Below are 21912 nucleotides of genomic sequence, written 5' to 3'. Positions count from 1 at the left end.
CTCACTGTGAACAGTTTTAATTGGCACCACTTTCTACTTCTTATTTTTTTATATTATGAGCAACACCATTGAAATTCCATTGAGCTCCATTGTATTGGCATGGCTGCAGAAATATCAGAGGAAAATATCTCCAGACCTGAACAATTAAAACTAAATGTATTTCCATAGCTAGATTTCATCAGAGTTAGGTTTTTGTAACGTAGATGAACCGACTCTTAATCAGCAAAAGAGACAAATAATAACCACGGTCCCTTTGTTTTGGGTATTCATGCTTCTGTGCCACCAATGTTTACAACAAGACAAAATCTGTCTGAGTTTGCTGGAAGCTTGTCTTTTGTCTCTCTGTGTCTCCAGAACAATGTTTGCACCTGGCACGCTTCTGTAGACAGGTGCTCCTCCAGGGTTTTGTTGCTCTACTTTTTGCCATTATTAGCTCAGAGGTTAAGAGCCATAATTGGAACTAATACACTACATTACTCATATCTGTGCACACACAAGTACAAAAGAGAAGTGCATGTAAGTGTGCGCCGGAGGCTAACGCTTATGTACACACACATGCACGTACACACACGCCTGCAAATACACAATTGCTTTCTCTCCCTTTAGCTTGATGCTGTGTCCTGTGTGGTTTTGTCAGGTGTTTTGAGGCCCCTCACAGCTGGCAGCATCTCCGAAAGGTGTGACTCTGCAGGGAAAGTCCAGGAAAACAAATCGGTGAGTGCCGCTGCCACTTGTGAAACCGCTTTTCACTCTCTACCCCCCTCCTCCGTTCTTCTATCAGATTTCCTCCAAAAGCAGTGAGCAAACACTAGACCTTCCAAGAATCAGCTCCTATCAGACAATAACCCCAAACCTGGTTCACACAGTCACCCTCACACACAAAGAGCCCCTTTTACAAACTTGAACTCGCATTCATTTATAACTGTCATTCCAGTAAGACGAGCCAAATTGTTGATAATTGAGACACAATATAACGGAGGGCACGCGGCGTGCAGCAGGTGTGTGGTTAATCAGTCACGGGCTGCAGGAGGGGGGAGGCGTGACAGTACAGGAGCAGGCAGGCTTTTACACCAGCTCATTGCTCTGTCGCAGGGGGGTACGGTCGGCTAAAGGGCCGACACGGTGGGATTCTTTTAGAGGATGCACCACCACTAGGATCAGACAGGGGTAAGGGGTCAGGGGGGGTAAATAGGGCTTGTGCATGCTGGGCTGCAGTGGAATGGACGCAGGTGCTCCACGTGATCTACGATTAATCTCCCCTTTATGAGGAATGACAGAGGGCCCCTGAAAAGCATGAATGAGACTCATAAGCCCCCTGCAATTATGCCGAACCACAATGATGAGCTGGAGTGCTCAGAGCACGATTCATACGAACATTAGCATAATGCACCTCACTAAACCAAGTATCCAGACACTGGATTATTTCAGAGGAAGATAAACTGATATAGCAGTGGTATGTTTGATGTTGGGAAGAGGGTTAGAGTTAGGAATATTTTTTATTTTCTTTTAGTGATACCCCCCAATGTTTAAAAGGAATAGTTAGACATGTTATGCTTATTCTTTCTTGCAAATTAGAAGATTGATACCTGTCCAAATTCCTGAGAGGAAGTAAATATAAAAATGTATTGGCTTTGCAACTAATAACAGGCCAAGTTTGGTTATCATGTCTTCTGTTTCCTTGCAGGATCAGTCTGAAGGAGGTTCTGGGTCACCATCTTCATGGATCATAGACCTGAGTCCATCATGCAACATGTTCAGATCCACCAATTCTCCCTGTGAGTCCAATCACGGTACTGTATCCCTTAAATCTACCCAGAAAATAATTATTTCTCCCGATCTGTGTGTGCTGCTATGACATATCAAATCTCTGTTTAAACTGTGCTCCCTTTTAAGAGCCTATAACAACAATAGTTAATCAATACAAGAGCCTTCACCATTAGTGTCTGATCTGGTAAAAGCCCACTCAGTCCCTGTCAGCTCTGCTTTATGATGAGCCATTGTCTCCTCACTGTCAGCACTGTTTGGCGTTCCCTTGCCTCCGGTACACTTAAGCCCGCTAATCCTTACTAGGGCCAGCTGGCTCGCAGTATCACCTTCACCTGTGTGGCCGGCTTGTGTACATTCATGAGGGATGGTTCTGAGGCAGCGCTTACGCTACGGACCACAAACACTGGAAAGCTGGCAGCCAAAGACAGGAAAAGGTCTGCCGAGGTATTGTCATCACATGGAACTGCAGAGCCGCCCTTGAACTTATAGCTGGCTCTTTTTCCTCCCATCTTCATCTGTTTTATTCTCGCCGGTGACTCACTCGTACCAGTATCAGTCATTGTTCCATGCACTAATGGTCCATGGTATGCTGTATTCCTAGAGGATGTAACAAATGCATCCATCATATCAGAGATTGATATGTCTGAGGTCCAAGCTGCAGCTAACCGTTTAGACCAAAGGCACAGCCATATGTCTTTCTATTCCAACATGTATGATGTCAAATGCCAAGGCTGCTAAGATTAATTATTTTGTCACTCAGGGCTAGATTTATCAAGGTGTTTGTGCCTGTTTCCAGGCGTTAATTGTTTGCAAAGACTGACTTAACCGATGCGGGCTATTTACAAACAGGGCGCACTTGGGTAAAATTGCAGATTGCCTGCCACATGAGAGAGGAGAGACAAGTTGCGCTTTCAATATGCATTTGTGGGAGGGTCATGGGGAAAGTGGGAGTTCCACCCAAAAAGGTGAGAGGATACACATAAAATGTACCTAATTATATATTCTGCGGTATTTACAAAGACTGCCAGTAAGAGTGTGCCTCTGTTCTGCGGGGGAAATTCTCTGCCTCTTAAAAACAGGTCTAAACCAGGAAGCACGTTTTCCTGTATGTAAACATTTACCTTATTCAATGGCAGCAGACTAAAAACTAAATTAAAAAAACGCCTCCATGTCTGTTCCATTTTTGACTTAACCCCAACGGTTGGGTTGACATATACATGATATAAACATATGTATACATACATAAAGCCAACACAACAGTATCATAACAGACCACACATACCTTCATTCTCTACAGAGATCTCAGCAGTATCTATGCCGTTCCACCTGTTCAGCAACGAGTGTTTGCTGCACCACCTCTTCAATAGTAGATAATGTGTCTATTTCTGGTGGACCTGAACCGGTTCTCCTCGATTATGCCCGGTTGTATGCTACTTTCTCTGCGCTTTATGCCTTGCCACCGTTTTTTTTCCGTCCTCCAATTCTCTCCGTGTAGATGATAAAGAGTTGATTTTGTTATGGCAATCCAAATCTAATTTTTTTTCCGAGGGTGTGGAATTTCTGCCCTGTAATGTGTTCAGGTTTGTTGTTACTTCATGCACTAATAGGTCAATTTCATCGTCACTAAATTAATCTTGCACTTTCTTTTTCCCATAGGAAGATCCATGATAGATACATGCGGGCCCATTCTTTGCTCTTTTAGAGGCGCACTAATTATTCTAGAGGGCGGAGTATGCGCTGATTGCCTGATGGGTGTCAGGTTTGATAAATACTACGCAAAATGAGGATGAATAGCATAGCTATTACCGAACTTGCATAAACAGACACAGCGTAAACTGCGCTAGTGTTAGTAAATCTACCTCTCATTGTTTGTGGTGTTTTTGTTGAAATACATTCAGGAGAAGAGGAGGGTGGAACTATAGATCAGGCTGTGTTGTGACAATCCATTTATCGAAACATTTTGACATCAGTTTTCACAAAACTTGCAGGAATAATAATCGTTTTGGGATTATCCTGATTTAAGGTGTCATTGGGGTGCTGCATCTGTCAATTTTTGTAGATTTTAAAAACTGACAATCCAACATGCATGCCCACTTTATGCAGCAATTGACCAGGTGTGTGTAGATGTAAGAAAGTAGGCAGGATTTGAAACTTCCCCTCAAGCTCTCTTTTTTTCTTTGTTCACACAGAACCTTCCGACAGTTTTCATGTGTACGACCGAGTGCACCACTTTATTTCCTTTAAAGAGAGACTCTCCGAAGGTGTGTGTACAGTTATCTACATTTGTATGGTTTATCACGTCTCGCCCCTCTCTACGACAGCAGGCTTTTCTCACCACAGCTATGAACACCTTTACCTGTTTGGAAGATACTTCGCACACAGAACCCATTAGAGATTAGAGGTCAAACCTTTGAACTCAAACATAGCATTTAAGACGTTGCATTTAAGTACAATTATGTAAACAACTTAATGGAATGGTAAATGGACTGCATTTATATAGAGCTTTTCTACCACTTTACACATTACAGGCACCATTCACACACATTCATACACTGGTGGCCGAGGCTACCATACAAGGTGCCAACTGCTCATCAGATAAACATTCACACACATTCACAATTTGGGGTTCAGTATATTGCCCAAGGACACTTCAACATGTAGACTGCAGGAAACCATTGACCTTCCGACAGCTCTACCTCCTGAGCAAGCGCAGCCCCCATTAAGCATCTTCCTGCTGATAAGCATAAGGAGTGATTGAAACATTGCATCACAGGAAATTAGTTTCCAGGTCTGCTGAAAGGTGAGCTCCTACAACGTTTTTTTCCCTTGAGGATCTGGAATAGCTTTATAAAGTCTGAGAAAATAACCCCTAATCATGTCATTAGGGTTATCTCTGCTTTGACTTGGAAACTAATAGTTTTTAAACTGCCTCAGTTTTAAACCGGGGGTGTGAAGTTTAAAATACTTTTACCAGGCAAAGGACATGCTTTTGAGTTGCATTATGGGAATTGCTGGATCCATCCTTGTGTAAGCCATAGTAGGGACTAAGAATCAGGATATCTCTGCCCACCTGCTCCATGATACCAAGTCCCTAATCTTAATGGAGGTGCAAAAGTACTCTTTTAGTGAAAAGGCAAACTCAATAATGAATGAGTCATAGTGAGCGAAACATAGTGTCTCCCCTCTGCTTTCTGACCACAGTGTGAAATCTTAAGCAGGAAAAGGTAACTCTCTCATTGATTTCATGTTGTTTATGGAGAAGGAGAACCAGGTAATGAGTTGGGGGAAATGAAAGGCTCCCAAGCCACAGCCGAGCGACGTGCGTTGCTACGATGTGTACCGTATTTTCCGGACTATAAGTCGCACTTTTTTTCCTACTTTGGCTGATCCTGCGACTTATAGTCAGGTGCGACTTATATATCAAAATATATATAATTTAACATGTTTTTACATGTTAATTTATACTGAAAACATTGCCGTCTACAGCCGCGAGAGGGCGCTCTGGGCTTGTGACAACTAGAACGCTCCTCCTAAAGACAACTGAGAAAGAAAAGAGATAACAAACTGCAGGTAGTAAAATATGCAGCCGAAAACGGTAATAGAGCAGCAGAAAGAGAGTTTGAAATGAGGGAGAAACTTATGAGGGAGACTGGCGAAAAGGTGACTCTTACTGCAATGAAGAAAACAAAGAAAGCTAATCGGCTAATCGCGGGCTGAAAGCAAGACGGCCAGAGCTGGAGGAACGAGTCTGGAGGGGCTCGTTCAGGGTGCAGTTACGTCTCCACGCCTTTTAATACCTCCATGCTCCACGCCCTGGTAGCTAGTTGTTCTGTGTGCTATTGTATAGTTCAATAACTGTTAATGTGTTACGTTAACATACCGGACACCTACCGTATTCAGCGTATTGTTCTGTGTGCTATTGTGTAGTTGAATAACACTTGTATTTATAATCTAAATAAATGCGACTTATAGTCCGGTGCGACTTATATATGTTTTTTTTCTCTTCATGACGCATTTTTTGACTGATGCGACTTATACTCCGGAGCGACTTATAGTCCGAAAAATATGGTAGTTAAATTTTTTGAGAGGTGCACTTCAGGCTACGGCGTAGGGTCCGGCGTAGGTTTGTGTCTTCACGTACCTATGTGCGTAGCAACGTCGTAGATTTTACACAGAAGTATAAATCAGCCTTTAGTTGGTCTAGGGCCTTGGAACATACTGACTTTTATATAGACAATTGTTGACTCCACTGTGCAATATGTTACTTGATTTCTTGTGTCACCAGGAATAAGTTTTAAGATTTAAAAATACATGATTTATCAGCTTGTTAAATGTATACAATGTACATTCATTGTCATAGTACACAGTGTCTGGAATTCCCTTCGGCTTTAAAATGCAGCTTTTCTTTAACTCCTTACACATTTTACGACAAGGCTTTCCCTGTTTAACTACCCTATTACAATTAGGCAAACTCAATTCGTGAAAAAAGATGTCACCCAGAGGATCTTAGTGATGGCTTGTGTGCTTTGACCTTTTGGAGGCCAAAGGCATGGTCACACTCTGGAGGAGAAGGAAAGGGAGGGGGGTCATCAGCAGGGCGTGGAGGGGTCACGCCTCAGGTCACGCAGTCTCTAAAAGATGCCCAGTGTGTGGCATGTCTTTGTGTGGATAGGTGAGATCTGGTTACCCTGGAGTCCGAGTAATGGAGGGAATGACCCTATTATGACTCAATGTATATGAGACAGTTGAGAAAATGGGCTTGAGACACCATTTGCATCTGGATTAGTTGATTAACACTTTAGGGAAGTAAGGTTGAAAAAATATAGTATTTGTGTTGAATTGTTTATGAATTCAATGAATCATTTAAGTTATTTATCAAGCAAAAATGCCAAACATTTTTCTTTTTTTTACATAAATGATAGAAAATGTAAAGCTGCTTTAATCAAAATGTTTATATCACCAATGGATCAGAAGATTATGTATTATGTACAGTAATGTGTAAGGGGTTGCTCATAGTGCTTATAAGTTCCCCACAGCCCTCTTTTTAGTGTCTTTCTGCTTACAGTTTTGGTTTTATGGCCAGCAGTTGAACTTTTAACTCAGTCTCGCTTAACAACCTTGCTTCTAGCAGCAGACAGCTGTTTTTATCTTCAGATATGACATACCTGTCCAGCACCAGACAACAGACAAAGGTAACGACTAGTTGGTGAGCATAGTGGAAAAAGTTGCTATAAAGCCAAGTATATTTTTCGCAGCTTGATAAGACATTATGCAATTTAAAGTGTGAATAGTGTAATGAGTGTATAGAATAATGACCCTTCAACTAATAATAATTAATAATCTTTTTAAATGTAATAGTAAACAATTTTTCTGATTCCCATTCAGTAGCCATGAATTGCCCACCTGTCTTTGGATCAATCAACAATGGTTAAGCAATTCTGAGATTAAAGTGAAGACAGAAATCAGCTGGGATAAGATGCTCCTGCTCCCCAGTGAGGCTCATGTTAAGACCTTTGTCCATTTCTGCTCATCAGGAATTCATAGGTAGAATAATCCCTCCCCTCATAATTGTTTCATGACTGTTTCCCCGCTGCCCCGGTCACTCTGCGTTCACTCCAGTGTTTAACATTCAGCTGCTACTAAAGATGTTAGCATCCAAATGAATGTAGCGATGTGCGGGGCCACAAAGAGCACTAATCTGAACTGACCTTGGAGGATTGTTCCAGAAAGCTGAGGAAGCTACGGGACAGATTAGCCTCCAGAAAGACAGAGATGGCGCAAGCAGAGATTAGTCGTGTACTAAGCAAGGATCGTTTCCCCCCAGAGGACCACACACTGACAGTGTAGCCATGTCACCATTGTCTCTAAGCCACCGCCACTGTGGACTCATTGGCTATTGTCTTCGAAATCCTCCAGCGTTTCCCTAAAAACATGGTCTCAAGCCCTTTGATTGGCACTTGTCAGGGCTGATAGAGAGGGTGACGTGTTGGGAAAGGCTTCGATAAAGGAGCCCTGAAAGGAAAATCCCCTCCCCATGAATAATAAATTGCCATTTCTTTTTTACTCCACCCTGCTTCTATTCTGCCATTATTTCAGCAGATAGAGGAGTGAAGGCTCTGGGTGGCATCAGTGAATAGCCTTGGCACACTGATTGTCTTGCTGATGCTCATCCCTTTTTCAAACATGCAAAGAAAGAGATACAAGTCCAACCTTCTTGCCTCTGCCTGGTGCGCTGGATGGTAAAGGCCAGGCAGTGTGTGTGCTGGAGAGAGTCGAATGGAGGGTGGGCGGCGTGCGTGTGTGTGTGTGTGTGTGTGTGTGTGTGTGTGTGTGTGTGTGTGTGTGTGTGTTTATTGTCTTCAGTGGCCTTTTCGAGATCAGCTAGGGGATTTGACTCGACCACTCACAGCCAAATCCAGCTATCTGCTATGTTCAGATGCTGTGGTTGGTATGGTAACCTGCTCTGTGTGTTTTAGATGGGCTCTTGTTTCCAGCTTGAACTGACCAGTAATGACTGCTGTGCATTCATGGATTAGGCCATGTTGGAGGTTAGGATAGGAGGGTTTTAAAAGGATGAAACCAAATCCTGAATAATTTTAGATAAGATTTCACCCTGCTTTAAAGATTGTACATAACAGGACTTATGGATTTTAACCAATGCTGAAATATTTAGTGACTTAACCTATTGTATCAAGAAATGTTACACTTAATAATTAATCAATAGGGTAATTTTATAAAGGAAAAAACAAACATTTTATTTAACAACCTCCGAAATGTAAGGATTTGTTCTGTCTAAAATCCCTGCATATTGAATCTATTGATATTCTTTTGATCAGACAAAACAAGCAATTTGTAGATTTCACCTTTGTATGAAGACATCTTTACTAATATAGGAAACCCGAACAAATACATCAATGCTACAAGTTGCGCAAAAAGTTACAAAATGTTTTCCGAGTACACCAAAAACTGCTAAACATGCTATAGTTGCATATATCTTGAATAAAAATAAGAAAACTCCTGCACACTGTCACGCTTACTGATGGAATAGTTTCAGTCTGTTCGACCTTCCTCATGATTTACATGTTTTCTTAAGTTGCTGTGCATTAAACTCCCAGGGCCACGGTCCATTGGTCTGTGATGATTTTATACTTGTATATTGTATAGAACAATTCTTTGATTAGTTGTTAAATTAAATAACCGATCATCATTAAAGGAAAAGGAAAAAAAAAAAAAAAAAATTGCAGGTTTCCTTTTAATGTTATTTATGATGCATTTGAAGAAAAGGTTTTTGAAAACTATTATCTTCACATCACATTCATCGTCAAGTCACTGTAGACAACCCAGACATTTGCTTTATGTTGCATATGAGAAAAAAATACAAGAAATTATTAATTCTGCGCTCTAAAGATGAATAGATTTCTCATCCTGTCGTCTGTTGTGGTGACATTGAGGCTTCAGGAGGACATGGAGGCTGATGGGAGCATGTGATTGTGTGCAGTGTGGTGGAAGACGGCCTGTCAAATGAGACATGGCGCCATCAATCTGGGCTGCTGACCTCTGTACGCTCACTGACGGGACGAATGAATCCGCGCCACCATGTTTGGAAGCCTTGATGAATCTGCTGCCTGTCAGCTACTCGACTGGTCAAGCTCTCTCCTCCTAATGAATGGAACCATCTCCAAATGTATCACATTTTAATTATTGCTCATTCACTAACACAAGTAACACTCACGTTTGCAAAAAGTAGCATGAAGAAAAGATTCCGAAACTTTAATGGTAAGTATAGCCAAAGACAATCTGAGCCCTCGTTATACCCAAGTCTGCATTGATGGTGCTCTTTGTCTCTGCGCTGCTACGACAAGTGTATTCTGTGCACTTTATATTCCGAGATAATGGGACTCTTAATTGGCTGGTCAGTGACAAAATGGACGGCTGTGTAAGTTTCGGGGAGAGTGTCCGTTCCTTAGTGAGACTCTTAAAGGGAGGTGTGACTGTGGCATTTAGGAGAACAATGTGATGAGAATTAGTGTTCATTAAAGGACCTGAAATGGGTTTTAGTGCCTTTTTTACAAAATAGCTCCTTCCACGTAGACGACCATGTGTTTTTTCTTGTTCAGGACTGTGGTGATTACAGTGTTTATACTGTATTTACCAAACCAAAAAAGTTAACCCCTGTATTAAGTGAAAAAGTGGAAAAAAATCTATTTTGTATTATATCTCTCTGCTCCAGGTTCCAACACAGATAAAGGAGCCCCCACAGAGGAGGAGGCCATTTATCCGGAATGGAAAGAAGTCGAGTCCTCAGCTGGAGGGAGGAGGCCCGGGAGTCTCGACCAAAAACTTGAAGAGAAGGAGAGAAGGATGGAGGAGAGGAAAACAAAGGTGCTGAACATACTTTCCAAACTGCAGGATGCCACACCTCGTCAGCCAAAAAGCAACAAAGGGCACTCCAACTTTGAGGACTGTGAGTTTATTATAATATTATTATTTTATGCCTTTAAAAAAAACTGGCCATTTTCAAACCAGACCCTATTTTGCTGTCATTTTCCATTTTACACGTTTACTAATGTTATCGATTGGCTCATTGTAGAGCTGTAGTTTGAATGGTTTAAATTCTCACCTCTGCCCTTATCCGTGCAGTCAACAAGATTTAACAACAACAAATGAACAATTTACAGATCTTTGGCAGACTAAACCCATTAGTAAACCTATTAACCTAAGCCTATCTTACACTCTTAAACCCAGATCTTGCTGCGTTGCAGATGACAGTTAGCCAATAAAACCAAGCTAATTATATGAAAGCCTCCACATGAGGTTGCAGTACTTAAGACTTTCTACTGTACTTCCAGTGTTGAGTCCTGGCAGGTGGAGTAACACCACATTTCTTTCTTGACCTCCACTGTACATGCCACACATAGTCCCTATCTAATTAAAGATCCTATCTATTGGCTCATCAAGACTCCACTGGAGGCTCTGCACAAGTCAAACAAGGTGCTTTGTAATGAAGCAGCTGGGGAGATTTTTGTGTTATACTTTACTGTTTAAAATCGAGGGTTTTCCATCTCAATAAGGCTGAATCTATCTCTGCCTGCCATCACAATAGATCATGCGGAGGGGAAACAAACACCCAACACATTTACCAACACTCCTCTCAACTCTAAAAAATTCCCCTTAATTACTGCACTTGATTTTTTTTAGAATTGGCTTTTTTGAAAACAGGAGTTTAGCCAGGAGTTCTCCAGTTTCCCTCAAGTGCCTAATTTCTGGCATCCAAGCCTTTGTGAGAGTGCTGGGGCCGGCGTGTCCGACAATAAGCTTCCACACCTAAGGTCAAGGCTGAGAGTCCAGCCCCTTGGCAGAGGTCAGTCAGGTCAGAGTTCTCCCGTGAGTGCTGGCACCCTGAATGGGACTGATTGGACAGGTTTGTTCAGACAGTAATCAAGCAGAATGAAGAACCCTGCAGCTGGCCTCACTATTCTGTAGCAAGGTTATTACTAATGGGAAGCTTTTGTTTTGTTACAGGAGTTGGGGTGTGTGTGTGTGTGTGTGTGTGTGTGTGTGTGTGTGTGTTTAAAGGACGTGATGAAGTTCCTAAAATGATGTTTCCGTGTGTGTCTGCGGTATTCTTTAGTGCATGCTGACTGTGCCTGTGTTTATGGCTGTGGTGGGTTTAAAAAAGTGTGTCCTGGTACAATCTGTCATTTTGTTCGCCCAAATATATACCAGGGTCCTGTTGTTTCGTCATGTGTGTCCTGGCACATACTGTACACACAAGTGTGGTTTGTGTGCAGACAAAAGTGTTGTGTGTGTTGACTACCTCTTGTCCAGACACTTCTAACCGTGGCCCCTCATTAGGCTCTGAAACGGCCTAACTGGTCATAATTGTCTCTTTTCGGTACAATGCTGACCACTTGCCAAAGTAGAGAACCCCCCACACCCACCTATAACTTGCTGTACTCTGCCACCATCCATCCATTTAACTCTGTGACCCTCCAGGCTGTCATCAGTCAGCAGTCGCTGCCAATGTGTGTTTGAAGTTAACAGAGAATATGTAAATAAAAGCAGATGTAATTATGTACTCAGTGCAAGGTGAGTCATGTTAAACCTGCTCCCACTGTAGCTTTATAATTAGCTTGGATTAGGGTGGCACCTAAATCATGGTTGCAGCTGTCGCCGTGGTCCTGCTGCGTGCCCTGCTATGCCCTGTTACAGCCTGCTATGCTCTGCAGTGCCCTGCTATGCCCTACTATGCTCTGCTATTCTCTGCTGTGCCCTGCTACACTCTGTAACGCACTGCAACGCCCTGTTATGCCATGAACTACAATTTCACTGTTTTTTTATCTTTATTGTGACTATTATTGCCACTGTTCATCACACCCCCAACCAGCACAGTCAGACACCGCCTACCAAGAGCCTGGGTCTGTCTGAGGTTTCTCCCTTAAAGGGAGTTTTTCCTCGCCACTGTCGCACTAAAATTACTGGAATTGTTGGGTCTTTGTATATTATAGAGTGTGGTCTAGACCTACTCTATCTGTAAAGTGTCTTGAGATAACTCTTGTTATGATTATGATTTTGATACTATAAATAAAATTGAATCGATTGTATTTAATTATAATGCTAACAATGAGTTTGCACACAGAATACAGTATATTTTATTAAACTTCTCTAGTGGCATATTATTAGTTTTGTAAGTTTTTGTAGTTAAAAGCTACAAGAGAATATGGATTACATTGGCAAATATCTAGTTGTCCATCTCTCTTAAGACTTCTTAAATGTGTATGCCCTTATACTACATGTTACACACCCCTCCCAGTGTTGGAAATTCAAATCCAGAAGAGGCTGGTGCTGTTTTGTACTCTCTGCTTTCAACAAACTCATCTACTCCAGTGTTTCATATTTGTTCATTTATTTTAGCAACAGTGGCTTATGTGAGATCTGCACTTTCTTCTGCTGCTGGTTGCTTGGTGACGATATTGGACAAAAGGCTCTCACAAATCAAGTATAGTGGCCTAAAGACTGGGTGATAATTCAGTATTATTGCTTATGGTCCCTCTATATCTATAGTAATAAATCCTCATCGTGGCTCACAGTTGTCATGGCTAAATATTAAAAATCAGTCACAGCATTCAGATATCTGAAATAAAAGGACATGCAATTTTTTATCATACAGTTTGGTTCTAGGAAAACATTGAAAACACATTTGGGGTGAACATGAGCTTAACCAAACTGCCAAACGGCAGCAAGTAGTTAGCGTTGAACTGTTCTTCAGAACATAAACGCCCTTTCATCTGAGGTTTAAAAGCGTGCTTGGGATAAAAAGCTGGGTCAACATATTTCCAATGACATGGGACGAAAGTTTACAATATATTCACACTTGCTTTATAAATACCAATCACTGTCTGATACAGTTTATAGCGCATCTAAGATGCCACTTTTTCACTTTACCCCAAAATTGAAAGCCTTTGTACCAAAATGTTCAGAATCGTCGCCAATATTCTAAAACCCTTACTGGAGCCAGACCTTAGAATGATTATTTTTGGATGTTCTGAGGCATCTAATAAACTGACAACACTTTGTCTCAAATGGACTAATAGTAGCAAAAAATGTATGCGTAATTCTGTAAAAAAAAGATGAAGTTCCTCCAGTGAAACTTTGGATTTCAGAATTAACAGACACATTGCACCTAGAACTTATTTGGTTTATCTTGAATGATAAACTGGAAAAAAATGTAAGGTCACCTTTTGTTTTGTCCCTAGATCAACAAAAATACAATACAAACTTAAAGTGATGGGACAAACAAACCTCGAGCCAAACAACCCACCATAAGCTTTTTTCCATTCCAGAAACTATTTGTACTACTGTAGAAGTTTGGTATCATTCCGGGCATTATTAGTGGGGTAATTTACGAGATACAAACGTGGATCCCTTAGCGCCTGCACTAAGCTAACCAGCTGATAACGCTAATTCGACCAACGTTATAACAAGGGGAAAAAAGCTTACGGGAGGTTGTTTGGCTCGAGGTCAAGGTGCAAAGCAGCCTAGGGTGAAATTACTCCGAACCATCACTTTAACACAACTTAATGGGTAGTTAGAGGGGAGTTATACAGTGGGGGAAATAAGTATTTGACCCCTTGCTGATTTTGCAGGTTTGCCCACTTACAAAGAATGCAAAAATCTACAATTTTAATCATATGTACATTCTAACAGTGAAAGACAGAATCCCAAAGAAAATTCCAGAAAATCACATCATATGAATTTATTAAAATTGATAACCATCTGATGAGGAAAAACAAGTATTTGACCCCCTGGACAAACAGCATGTTAATATTTCGTAGAAAAGCCATTATTGGCCAGCACAGATGTCAAACGGTTTTTATAGTTGGTGACAAGGTTTGTGCACATTTCGGCAGGGATGTTGGCCCACTCCTCCCTGCAGACAGCCTCCAAATCATTCAGGTTCCGAGGTTGTCGCCTGGCAACTCGAATTTTAAGCTCCCTCCAAAGATTTTCAATCGATTCAGGTCTGGAGACTGGCTAGGCCACTCCAGAACCTTGATGTGCTTCTTCTTCAGCCACTCTTTTGTTGCTTTGGCGGTGTGCTTAGGGTCGTTGTCGTGCTGAAACACCCATCCTCGACCCATCTTCAGCTCTCTCACTGAGGGAAGGAGATGTCGGTCCAGAATTCCACGATACATGGCCCCGTCCATCCTCCCCTCAATACGATGGAGTTGTCCCGTCCCCTTGGCTGAAAAGCACCCCCAAAGCATGATGTTGCCACCCCAGGCTTGACAGTGGGGATGGTGTTCTTTGGGTTGTACTCGGTGTTCTTTGCCCTCCAAACACGACAAGTTGAGTTGAGGCCAAAAAGTTCTATTTTGGTCTCATCTGACCACATCACCTTCTTCCAGGCCTCTTCTGAGTCGTCCAGGTGGTGAATGGCGAACTTCATGCGGGCCTGTACATGTTTCTTCTTGAGCAGGGGGACCTTGCGTGCGCTGCAGGATTTCAATCCATGACGGTGTAGTGTGTTACCAACCGTTTCTTTTGTAACTGTGGTCCCAGCTGCCTTCAGTTGATTCATCAGTTCCCCCCTTGTGGTTTTGGGATGATTCCTCACCGTTCACATGATCAGGGACACCCCACGAGGCAAGATCTTGTGTGGAGGCCCAGACCGAGGGAGGTTGGCGGTGGTGTGGTGCTTCTTCCATTTCCTGATAACTGCACCGACAGTTGATCTTTTCTCTCCAAGTTGCTTTCCGATTCTCTTGTAGCCCATCCCAGCCTTGTGCAGATCAACAATCTTGTCCCTGATGTCCGTAGAAAGCTCTTTGGTCTTGCCCATGTTGGTGATGTTGGATGCTGGTTGTTTGGGTGTTGACAGGTGTCTTTTATACAGGTAACGAGGTGAGGCAGGTGTATTTGATGTAGATAATTGGTTCGGATTGGGGCTGTGTCTTAAAGAAAGACTAACTGGCTTGTAGGAGCCAGAATACTTGCTGTTTGTCCAGGGGGTCAAATACTTGTTTTTCCTCATCAGATGGTTATCAATTTTAATAAATTCATATGATGTGATTTTCTGGAATTTTCTTTGGGATTCTGTCTTTCACTGTTAGAATGTACATATGATTAAAATTGTAGATTTTTGCATTCTTTGTAAGTGGGCAAACCTGCAAAATCAGCAAGGGGTCAAATACTTATTTCCCCCACTGTATATATCTTTTTCTTTTTCCCATTTCTCTTTCTCTTCTTTTCCCTATTTTAATCTGTACTTTGCTTGTAAAATATTTGAAAGAATTGGAGCAGTTCCATATTGCATATAAATATCAAGACTTATGCACAAATGCTTTCAATAAAAACATTTGAAACGAGATGTTATCTTTGAACTGGTGAAAATAGTGGAGCATTCAGCAGCAGAGCCAGATATTTCCCTCAGGAGTTGGTAGAGAACAAAAACAGAGCTAAAAGAGAGGAAATATTAGACTTGCATTTATTAGGTGGCCAGAGATATGACTTTTAATGAATGATGTTTCTCCGTAACTGCTGAATGTGTAAATAAGCAACTGTTTGCTAACAAGTTCAACATATCATCTTAAAAGGTGATGATGCTGCATGAAGGTGTTGTATTCACAGGTTGTTTCTGCTGCCCCCAAGAGGCCAGAAATTCAGTTATTGCAGGTTTAACATAGAAATATCGAGATAATGTTGTAATAATTGTTGAGATATTCATTTTTGTTGGTGGTTGCTTTTTAATGTGAAAAACAATACCTTACTGAACAATAGGGACAGGTTGAATTATAATAAAGAAACACATATTGAAATTACTAAATTAATAAATAAATTACTATTTTCTGGACTTTGAAGGCCAGTTTTGCGTCATAATATGTGACTGTGGTGAACAACAGGCTGAACAGACTGTATGTGCGTGGAGAGCAGGGTGACATTGATGTCAAGTAGCTGTGGTCTCCTTTGTGTTGCCACAGAGCAGCATCTTGCGCCTGTTAACCAGCAACTGAGTGCGGTGTGAGGGACTCTGTGGCCTGTGGTCTCTAATGAATGTCAATGTTGATATACACCTGGCAGCCTTGACGCCAGCCTTGCTTTGACCCCACCCACCCTCTCCACTAGCCTATATTACAGTCATCTACCTGTGGGCGGAGATCAGGCCTGCTTTACTTTCAAACAGTGAATGAGCAATAAAAGAAAAATACGGTCGACCGAATGAACAGGAAAGACCAGTCGCTTAAAAAAAAGAGCTGAAGGGAGGTTATGGGCATTAGTGTGTGTGTGTGTGTGTGTGTGTGTGTGTGTGTGTGTGTGTGTGTGTGTGTGTGTGTGTGTGTGTGTGTGTGTGTGTGTGTGTGTGTGTGTGTGTGTGTGTGTGTGTGTGTGTGTGTGTGTGTGTGTGTGTGTGTGTGTGTGTGTGTGTGGGGATTTCTTCAGTGCATGTTCAGTGCAGTACAGTGCCTTTATGTAACCCCTGTTTGCTCAGCCTTTGGTCTGGAATACCTCTATGTATTTACCATCAACTCGGAACGAATGGGTAAACAAACAGCTCGCCTATTGATGAGCGGCAGTGTGGAATATGCCTGCTGTATTCACAAGAGAGAGAAAAAAGGACGGGGTATAGGGAGAGAGAGCAAAGTAAATCTGTCAAAGAGTCTATTATACGTTGTCCAAACAGAGAGTGGCCTCCACAATGGCCTTATTAATGGCACAATGTCAAGGAGTGGCAGGGCAATAATAGCAGATGATTTGGCTTTGTGAGGTTATCTCTAGAGATCTGGTATTGCAATACAACAGATGATTTGGACTCTCTGTGGCATATAGTGGTAGGAGCTGATTGGGTGTAGGTGTGTATGTGTGGGTGCTTGTGCAGTAAGTTGTGGTTTGTGGTGAGGCCGATGGCGTGCAGCCAGAGACAGGAGTGTGGCTGCTACGTGTGTCTTTGTTTGTTTTCCTATCAGAGCTCTAACCCCCCTTCAGCACAAACACACACAAACACTCCTCAGTCTTTTTGGAGAAAGTGAGGGGGAGGAGTCGTGCATTCAACAACAGCGTCTGCAGGAAAATGCTGCCAAATACTGTCACCCTCTTTTACATTGTAGTACCCACTTAAGAGACAACAGCAAAATCTGCCAAATTCTGCTCTGAAAAGACTATTTTATACAAACCAGTAACGCACTCTGAATATGTATGTATCAGTCCTCAATATTGGTAAAACTGTAGGTCTTTATACAGGGTTCCCACAGATCCTTAAAAAGTCTTAAGGCCCTATCTTGCACCCAGCGCAATTGCCTTTGTACACAGACGCATGTATCATTCCTATTTTGCACCCGACGCACAGCGGACTATTCCCTCCATAGACGCACGGCGGTAAATTAGGGAATGTATTTGCGCTCCCGGGGGCGGTTCAGCGAAAAGAGGAGGCGTGTTCAGGTGCAAACGTTCCCTGGTGCTATTTTGCAGTTTCAGAAAACAATTCCACCACAGACCAGGAAAAACCTGGTCTAAAGTCAGTGGCGCTAGTCTAAAGTCAGTGGTGTATTATGCTATTTTAGGGGCGCATGCTTGGCTATAATGTAGCGTGTACACAACGTGCGTACACTTTGCTTCTCTCATCTAAATGGATGCAGCAATTCTCATTTTTGCAAACCATACATAATACATAATTAAGGAAAATATTACTGAAAATGCGCTTCAGGTGTTTGAATAGATCAGGAGGCACTTTACAGTACAGTCCTCAAAAAGTCGCAGCATTCTTTGTGGCTTGTTGTGTTTTACACAACATTTCCATGAATCATGGATGTGTTGATGACATAAATGAGGAAATATTAGAGGACTTAAGGAGACGTGATGTTGAACTACGGAACGGAATGGACACTTGAGGGTCCGGGAGTGGAAATGCGTAATGTGCTCCTGGTGGAGCGGGTGGACGGAGATGGAGTGGGGGAGAGGAGGAAGGGGCACAACAGGAGCAGGTGGTGAGTTTGGAGGCCCACGCTCCATGGCTGCAGCAATCCTCTCCAGACTTGAGGAGATGCGCCCGAGAGGTCACAGCAACATCGACACCCGGCCAAGACAGGCATTTATTACTTTGCCGCATCCCAGACAGCTCCCACTGGCGAGCGCCAGGCAAATCCGCCATCATAATAGCAATCCGCCATGGAACAAGCATGTCTGCTCTTAAAGGGAATGTGAGATGACGCTCTGATTGGTTATTTTCATGTTACGCCCAAACCACACCTAGCTACTTTAGACCAACCCATTTTAGATTTGCGTTGGGCGCAAGACTCATTTATCTCGCCATTATAATAGCAACAGCGCCTGAGATCCGCCCACAAAGCTACTTGCGTTCTGCGTTTCATACTTGCGTTTCAGATCGTTAAAATAGGGCCCTTTGGTTACCTAGCCTTCGTAGCCATTTGTAGTCTATTAAAGATAAGGCCTTGCGGCATTTTCAGGAGTTAGCTAGCTAGTGACGGTGATGCATGTTTTACCTTATTTTATATAGCAGTGTGTGCTACGTTCAGGATGGGATGGTGCAAGTTTAATGAAAAATGGTTTGACGAGAATATGTTTCGGGGGTGGTTGAATTCGGCAGGAAACAACAAGGTGCAATTTATGCCATAAGATGTAACGTTCGGGACCATGGGAGTGAAACCACTTAAATAACAAATTAGCTTGCTAAAACAAGCGTTACACAGCGGTGGCTAGTGGGGCTATTATGCTAAAATTTCAGACTCCCTCGCTGCTTCTCAAATGGCAGCTTTGAGCGGTTTTGTGTCGCCTCCAGAAACTCAAAGGGCAGAGCGGTTTTGTGTTCTTCACACGGTAAGCAGACACGATTATACAACGTTTTAATGTTACCAACAAAATAAAAGTTAGCTTTGTAGAGATCGTGGGATTTCCCAAACCGAATAAATAGCGCACATATTTACACAAAACTGCTTTGCTAACCCATTGTGGTGTAACTAAGATTTTTTTTTTCCATTGACGAATTTAGCTCTCACATATTGTTTTTGATTCAATTCTGTGATGTTGACATGGAAATGGCGGAGTAATATTTTAAGTGATGAGCCTGGTGTGCTGTCATCATGGATGTATTGGCTGTCATGCTGATTTGAGCACGTTCTACATGTCTAGTTGACAAATCAGATTGCCTTTTCGAATCGACTTGTATAATTTTTGTTTTTGAGGATGCACAAAGATTATAAGGACATTGTTAAGTTATTAAGTTAATTAACAATCGTATTATGACTCACTAAATTCTCTTTCCTATCAGATATTTTTAGTCTTAAACTATATTTGTGGTGGTCTTAAAAAGGTCTTAAAAAGCATTCAATTTGACTTCAAAAATGGTGCAAGAACCCTGTTATTATAAAAGGTACGTTTTGTCATCTGCCACTTAAAGGGGCTGTACTCAATGTTCAGAAAATATCCCACTATCACACTCCCTCTGTGTGTTATAAGCTTCTTTGTTCTTTGTTTTGATAGCTGGTCCGGTCGCACTTGCGTGTTCGTGCATGTGAGTGCCTTGTGGTCTGTGAGAGCCGTGTGGAGGCAATCCCAGACAACGTTTTTCTGAATATCGAGTACAGCCCCTTTAAGTTTAGGCAACTAAAACTACTTTGTTAAGATCAGGGAGAGGTCATGGTCATGGTAAGTGTGGTCTCTGGTTTTGCGGCAGCATAACAACGTCAAACTACTTCCGTCTTTGCTTCTGAAAGAGGACAGTCTGTTGTTTGCACGACCACAAGAGGCTACTTGTCTGCAAAATGTAAAAATTGGGTTATTGTAATTGCTTGAACAGTCCTTGTCTGTAAGTCTCTCTTCAAGGTACATTATGTAACTTTTCCACACTAAAATGTTTAAAAAACGTCTAAACCTATTTTATACATTTTGTTGAGTTTTACATTATCCCAAACGTTTCCAAAAAATTTCAAACGAGCAATGGTTTAGTCAGCTTAACAGTCCATTAGATTTGGTCGCCTGTCAATGCCGTCATATCCTCTTTGCGCTGCCAGAAGCTGCCATTAATGTACTTTTTATCATTTTTAAGCCACACTTAAGATACACTTTTTAGAGCAAGTTTTAGCTCCAGCTCAGTCGTCAAGCCAAGCACTGTCGGAGAAACAGATTTTTTTTCAGTGTTTTTACTGGTTTAAATCACAGGGTCCATTTGTTTTGGAGAGGAGACCTCTGCCGATAATTCGGCTCCTGGTAAAAACCTTCTGAACAATGAACACTGAAAGAATCCTAACCAGGAGAAGCTGACTGCAATGACAGCAATGATGCTCAAGACAACTCCGATGATCCCACAAAATGTTTCAATATCACCAAACTCCGCCTTTTGTCCTTGTTTTGATTGAGAGACCCCTAGCAACAGAAAATTACATATCATATGTTTAATGTCAAGTGAAAACCGATATCTAAGCCACATTACACTTTGGCCAAAACATTTTGACATACTCAGTTTACTTATCCTTTAATCTTAATCCTTTAATCTTTACAGGCCCATTTAAATCTGTATGACATACATTTCTACAATATCACAGCATCAAACCCACGCAAGGATAGACAGAAAATAAACGTAACTGCTTGATGAGTTGATGGTTAGAGAGCATTACAGATGTGCATACTTTTAAAGGCTACAAAGCACATTTATTCTAATCTGTGTGCACATGTGGGTCATCTGATTGCTTCATCAGTCTGAGAACCTGCTCAGTCACTTGGACTGCACCTCTTGCTGGTCTACACTGCTTTTCCTGTAATACTTTTATCAGATAAGATTTTGATCTTTACCTTTTGATGTGAAGCCTGTTCAAAACGCCCAACAATACCTCATTCTATACTATTGTGAAATGATACACTTGGCCTGGTTTACAGGTCTGCTTTGGCGCTCAAGACCTCTCACCTCCTTATCTTATAGCACCACACTTCATATTTTATGCTTTTGTCTCATGGTGTTGAGACAGTGGATTTACAGCATCATCACATGTTCAAGGACTTAAACCCAAAATATCCCATAAACCCATTTCTCATGGACTTTCTGCAGTTACAGATCGGTTTAGACTCTGTTTATCTCTGTGTGTGAATGCTATTTGCTCTAAATTCATGCTCTTAATCACATATTTTAGGGCTGTATATGTGGGGCATGTTGCACTCTGACATTCTCCTATTAAAAGAGGGTCACCTCCTCTCCACTGCTGAATGTGACCTTTGTTAAAGGAATTATGGGACACACTATATAGTGTGATGATGAGCAGAAACAAAAGTCTGGGATTAAGCGGGAGAGAGAGCAACAAACAAGTGAACTCGTTAAAAACACAATAGACCCCTGTGTGTGTGTGTGTGTGTGTGTGTGTGTGTGTGTGTGTGTGTGTGTGTGTGTGTGTGTGTGTGTGTGTGTGTGTGTGTGTGTGTGTGTGTGTGTGTGTGTGTGTGTGTGTGTGTGTGTGTGTGTGTGTGTGTGTGTGTGTGGTGCTGGGTATTATTTTAAAGGTGCAATATGTAATATATTTACTATATTAAATCAATATGTCATCAGATATTAAGGAAACATACTATATTTGTTGACAACAATGCTAATGCCAGTATTTTCTCCTTTTGAAATATCCATTCCGTGATAGAATGACTTTGTTTGTG

At 41.9% G+C, this 21912-nt stretch overlaps 1 protein-coding gene across 3 annotated transcripts in view; it reads left to right on the top strand.

The window, feature by feature from the left end:
• Positions 1-21912, top strand: part of LOC114550256 (uncharacterized) — an 89495-nt gene that overhangs the window by 46876 nt on the left and 20707 nt on the right. For all 3 annotated transcript variants that reach the window (XR_003691660.1, XR_003691659.1, XM_028570903.1), the window contains exons 10-12: positions 638-714; positions 1685-1790; positions 9998-10231. Coding sequence is in view for 1 of the 3 variants with exons in the window: in XM_028570903.1 (XP_028426704.1) it covers positions 638-714; positions 1685-1790; positions 9998-10231 (417 nt within the window). In the remaining 2 variants the exon portion in view is untranslated. The remainder of the gene's footprint in view (positions 1-637; positions 715-1684; positions 1791-9997; positions 10232-21912) is intronic.

This window comes from Perca flavescens, chromosome 23 (assembly GCF_004354835.1).
Source record: "Perca flavescens isolate YP-PL-M2 chromosome 23, PFLA_1.0, whole genome shotgun sequence".
Taxonomy (NCBI): domain Eukaryota; kingdom Metazoa; phylum Chordata; class Actinopteri; order Perciformes; family Percidae; genus Perca; species Perca flavescens.
This window is presented reverse-complemented; position numbering and strand designations above follow the sequence as displayed.